This window comes from Pterocles gutturalis, unplaced genomic scaffold (genome assembly GCF_000699245.1).
Source record: "Pterocles gutturalis isolate BGI_N339 unplaced genomic scaffold, ASM69924v1 scaffold25295, whole genome shotgun sequence".
NCBI lineage: Eukaryota > Metazoa > Chordata > Aves > Pterocliformes > Pteroclidae > Pterocles > Pterocles gutturalis.
In genome coordinates, this window is record NW_010144053.1 from 20,058 (window position 1) to 25,789 (window position 5,732).

A 5,732-nucleotide genomic window follows, 5' to 3' on the forward strand; every position below is an offset into this window, starting at 1 on the left:
GAACTCCTTCTCCGATGAGTCCCGGCTGTAGTCGAAGGTCTGAATCACGTTGCCCTCCTTCCCATACGCTACAATCTTCTTATCGCAGCCTGCCACCACAATGCTGTTGGAAGCCCAGGCGAGGGCATAGGGAGGACAGGGATGAGTCACCAGCTTACCCTACGAGAGACAAGAAAAATGTCCTGGAAGCGCGAACGGCGCTAGCCCCCGGCCGGCCTCGGGGCTCGGCCACCACCACAAGACCAGCGTGAGACCCCCTGCAAAGCCCAGCTCACGGGGGTCTGCCCGCCCAGGCTGCAGGGAGGCAGAGAGAAAGCAGAAGTGAGACACGGATCAACTATTCCACCCATTTAACTGGGAGAGAAGGTTCCTGGTGCCAGCAACAAGACCAATGCCATTAACCAGACTGACGCTGCAGGGGATGTATGTATCTGTATGTACATGTATGGGCCTGTAGCACATCGTGGCAGACAGCAGACAAGCTGCTGCAGCTGGAGAGAGAACAGCGTTCCCTCCACCACTGCTCGATGCACAGACGGCTCCTTCTGGGGAGGAGTGGGAGGCTCCAGAGAAATGCCGGGTGCCTCCAGAATCCTGCCCACAGACTGAGCGCAGACCCGGGATCCAGGGTCAGCTGGGATAGCTACACGCTTCTGCTCCTGGACACTCTAAATCCCATCTTCCCAAGACACCTGAAAATGTTACGTCTCGTGCACAAAAACGTGACTTTCCCTCTTACCACCACACTCTGTGTATTTCAAAGCACCTAGCCACTGTTCTGTCTTCATCAACGCTCCATAAAACCTTCGCTCGCAAGCCCAGAATGCAGCTCCTCTCCAGCCCCACACTCCTTGCACAGCCTTCTCCCCTTCCAGAGCTCCTGAGCCGGGCAGCAGGCTGTGCAAACAGGAATTCTGCTTTTGAAGAAGGATCTGATACCTGTGATTCACCTGAGACATCATCATCAAAGAAGAAGCGTCTTATGGTTCCATCTGCGTGGCCAGACAGGATTCCCTTCTCAGAGACACTGCAAAGAAACACAAACAGGACGATGCAGCACTGCAGTAAAACTTCATTTCCATATCGCTGCCCAGAGGAGCCCGTCCCAGGGTCATCGCTGATGTTCCTCATCTCACGAACCCTCGCCAAAGACAAGCTGGGTGAAGAACACAAGAATATCTGGTACCTGTATCAGGGTCTGTAAAAACAAAGCAGAAAAAGGGATGGAGAGTGGAGAGTGGCCAGTTAAGTATCTTCCTCACCTAAAACCACAATAACCAGCTTTCTGTGTTACTAAAGCACAGAGCAGCTCAGTGACCTGGAGTGGAATCATGACGCTGCACACAACTTCTTACAGCAAGAGACATCAAACAACCCTTGCACTGGAACCGCTCCAGGAGCCGGGCTGGATACCGTGACACCAGCAATCCCTAAAAACAGCACAATTTAGAGAAAAAAAGCCTGGGCGCCTAAGTCCATTATTTGTAGCATCAACCTCTTGTGTGCCTCTTGACGCAAGCAGGGAGAGGAGAGCAAGGAAGAAGAACCAGGGCTAATGCACCCAGAAAGGACATTTGTTAAAGCACAGAACACAAATTCCACAAACGCTGTAATGATCCAGGAATCGCACATCTGCCTTCTGCTGGCCGCAATCCCAGATCGGTCACTGACACCGCAGCAGTAACAGCACGAGTTGTGGTTAGAAAAAAAAGGGGAGAGCGTAGGGGGAGGGAGAGGAGGGCAAACGGGGAGGGGAGGTGGAGGAAGGAGGGGGGCATGAAGAGAGAGGAGGAGAGAAAGAGGAAATGGAAACCTTCAGGGACAGCGGCAAAGGCACACAGACTTTGGAGCGATTTCTCAGCAGTAGGAAGTCAGAGTCCTCGACTAGCTTTTGGTTTTTTTTTCTAATTTGTTTAGCACCCAAAACCCAGAATGACACCATTTAGTGAAAATCCCACCGCTAGTACTATGACATATTTTGATTTTTTTTAGGTTAAGGATACTAAAATAGTTAAAATTAAATCTTAATTAAGATAATTTAGAATTGCACTTATGGTTATTTTTCTAATTATAGCCTTGTCACAGTTTCATCTGGGAGAATATTTTTACCTTTTTTTTTACCCCTTAAACTTGACTAATGTTAGTAATTAGCTAGATGAAGCTGACAAATTTAATCTTTATAAAGTCATGGATTCAAATAAATCAATGTATGTCAGTAACCTCCTGGGGACTTGCATCCTGAAATGTGTTTGAGGGACAACCAAACTGCACGGGCAAGTGCGACACAGCCAGGTGTGAGATTTTAGGAAGGAATTCCGTCTGGAAAGCACAGGATTTTATTGTGTTGACAAGGAACTGACAGCAGAAAAACACTCTGGCAACCTCCCATACACAGCAGGTAGGAGCCCGAGCCAAAGCAGCGCAGGCTAAAGCAACACCGTACTCACTTGCAAGTTAGCGAGACCACGTAGGAATCTGTCGAATAAATGGTGGAAGACTTGTTGTTCTTTGTATTTGCTAAACGAACCTGAGAAAGAGAACCTGGTCAATGTTGCTTCTCTCTGCAGGATGTGCATTTCCCCCAGAGCAACATCCCCAGAGGTTTCCCAGTCCATGACCAGCGCCAGAAGTCACAGGAAGCTCATTGCTTTCCTGTAGGTTGGAGAAGTTGGAGTCACACTTCTAGAAAGGCTCAGGAAAAGGACCAAATCATAAAACCATCATGGATGGTTTGGGTTGGAAGGGACCCTAAAGATCACCGAGTCCCACCCCCTGCCATGGGCAGGGACACCTCCCACCAGCCCAGGTTGCCCAAAGCCTCATCCAGCCTGGCCTTGAACCCCTCCAGGGATGGGGCATCCACAGCTTCTCTGGGCAATGATCCCGTAGGACCTCCAATGACTAACTGGAAACCAGAACCAGAAAATTCAGGTCGGTGGTGTAGTCCCTTTGCTGCTATTCCGTGCCCAGTGCCGACTGCAATGGCTCCCCCCCTGCAGCCTGGGTGCCTGCAGGTCCCCATAGCCCGTGCGTGGAGAAGAACATCAGGAAAGTAACAAGTTTCTCTACCTTTCCTTCGGCAAGACCAAAGACAATGGTGTTCTCTGCTGGCCACACTAAGCAGGTCACGGCGCTCTGCCGAGGAGGAGGTAAAAAGAGAGATCAGAGCTCCACGCACCTGAGCTTCGTGCCCCGCTGCAGCATCAGACCGCTCACACTCAGACCAGGACAGAGAGAGATGGGGACACCTGGGCAGACCGTAAAGCAGGACTGAGGCCCTCCGCGCTGGAGATTAAACTAGATACTGGTGAGCTGGGGTAAGGCAAAGGCTCGGAAGGGAAAAAGCAGGGCATCAGCGTTGTACCAGACGGGTTCAGTGGGGATGGTCTGCTGAGAGAACCACTTATTGACTAGAGGTGTGGTTTTCCCCACACTATCACTGAATGTACAAAATCATGGGCATTTTAAAAGATTTTTTGCAACAAGTACAAAATCTAAAAACAACTTGACTCTGCCCGCTTCTGTAATACATACGAGAATATTTGTACATTGGAGTTTGAATCAGAAACAGTCTTTAATTTTTCATTTACAAGCCAGGTGGTTATCAGATGCTACCAGGCAGGTCAGGTAGAAACAGGTCCATTAAACAAATCAAAGGTATTCTCAAAATCTGAGGGGGGGTCAGGATGAATAAAGCCGACCAGGAAAGCCAGCTGTAAGAGAGGACCAAGAGAGTAAATGAAACCGCTTCCCATTTACCCGGGAAAGTTTCAGTCTGTGGGAAGGCTGGCGTTCGGCACGGTGCCACCAGCACTGCCTGCCCTGTCTCCTCTGCTCCATTTCACGCATCTGGGCCTGCTTCAGACACAAATACACCCTCATTTGTTCATCTCAGCTTCTATCCCCGACTCTCACCATCCACATCAGCAAACACAGCTACAATCAGACACCAAAACCTCCGTGGATACCTACGCTGCTCGTAATTTAAATGTCCAGCCAATGACCAGGACCCATTTTTTATCACACCTGCTTCCCAGACATCCTTTTATTTCCCTTCTTTTCAGCCTAACACAACCACAAGCTGCCCAGTGGTAGCTTAGAAACAAGCCTCACACAGTGGGGATGTGCTCAGACACTGGTGCAAAGAGGTCACGCTGTCACAGCCTGACCCTCTGGCAGGATGCCTTGCAGTGTCACTGCACTCACAAGACGCATGAGAGTGCCCAACAGGGTCTGCAAATGGCAGGGGAGGGAAAGGGCTCCATAAACGATCTCTCATATTGACTGAACACACAGAAAATTTGTAAATAACAATGTTTAGTTACAGGAGAAAACCGGACACAGTGGTAAAAACCCACACATACAGCACTAGAAAAAACAAAGGGTTTATTATGACAGAAATGGTAGAAAAGGCGTAGGGAAAAGGAGAGAATGGGAGAAAAGAGATACGAACCACTACTGTAAAAATACAGAAAACTGCACGTGCGCTGTGCACAGCACCTAACCCTGCGAGGGGCAAGCAGCCTCCCGCCAGGCAAAGAGGAGGCTGCTTATACTGAGAGGCCGCAATAAGGTCTCCCCGGAGCCTTCCCTTCTCCAGGCTGAACAACCCCACAGCAGAGAAGCTGCAAAGTCCTCGACTGTCCTGGCAGCAGCTCTGCCCATCAGCATGTGATCAGCTTCTCCTCAGCACAAACTCCAACAGCCTCTCACCAGCTGCTGGGAAGAGGGTTCGCTCTGTCCCAGCTGAACCAGGACACTGGTGTAGTCCCCAGAGTTCTGTTAACTGACTGCACTGATAATTCCACAATTAATTACTGTGTGATTCTCAGGCATTATGTGGCCTCTGAAGCTTGGCAGGTAACACATGCCTCAACATTTAGAGATTATCTCAGGATCTACCCGCACCTTTTGGAGCTCAGGTACCACTGAGAGTCTGGCCAGGTATACCAGTGGGTACGAGCAGAGAGACCTCAAATTGTGTTTATCCCACATACACTGGAGAAAAAGAAGTTAAACAGGAGCCTGAGTCTCACCGTTTGGATGAACTTGTGGCATATCACCTTCTTGTCACCCCTGCAGAAAAAGGCAGAGAAAAATTACTATCAGCAAAGCCCGTAATGCTGCCCATTCTGGTTACCGTACTGTTTGCATTCTGTCTGTTTTAGTATTGACAAACACTGGCCATTTCAGTTCTGTACGCTGCTTGTCTATCACCAGCCAAAATTAAAAACACCCAACAACTTCTGAGCTTCAAAAATTCTGGCAACTCGCCTTTCTGAGCACCTTTAGCACAACACAAGTGAGCAAATGAGGCTGAAGCAAGGCAGGTGTGTGCCAGAGCCCCAAATCTATGGAACAGGGGACAGCAGCATGGGCTGTACGGCCACAGCTCGCACCAGGCTGGGTCCCAGGGGCTGTGTCCCAGGGGCTGTGTCCCAGGGCTGTGTACCAGGGCTGTCCCCAGGGGCTGTGTCCCAGGGTTGTCCCTAGGGGTGTGTCCGAGGAAATACCGCCCACTGCTCCCCATGGGGACACCGGGGTGACCCCCTGTGGGCTGGCGATGGGCACGGGTGGCCAGGACAGGGTCGGCCAGTGACACAGGTGTCCCCAGGCCCAGCACACGCCGTGGGCCGTGGGGACCCGCCCGTCCCCCCCACTCACCACTCCTCTCCGATGCGGTACACGTAGACCACGTTGTCCGTCTGGCCGACGGCGATCTTGGTGGAGTC

At 50.7% G+C, this 5,732-nt stretch overlaps 1 protein-coding gene across 1 annotated transcript in view; it reads right to left on the reverse strand.

Moving 5' to 3' along the window:
• The window catches only part of IFT172 (intraflagellar transport 172), a gene marked incomplete at both ends in the record, with an annotated part of 25,359 nt that extends 19,630 nt beyond the window's left edge, over positions 1–5,729 (reverse strand). Inside the window, 6 exons of the mRNA XM_010084989.1 lie at positions 1–159; positions 940–1,027; positions 2,448–2,527; positions 3,070–3,135; positions 5,037–5,076; positions 5,665–5,729. The exon at positions 1–159 is cut by the window's left edge and continues 95 nt beyond it. Coding sequence (XP_010083291.1) covers positions 1–159; positions 940–1,027; positions 2,448–2,527; positions 3,070–3,135; positions 5,037–5,076; positions 5,665–5,729 — 498 coding nt within the window. The remainder of the gene's footprint in view (positions 160–939; positions 1,028–2,447; positions 2,528–3,069; positions 3,136–5,036; positions 5,077–5,664) is intronic.
• Between the last annotated feature and the right edge of the window lie 3 nt (positions 5,730–5,732).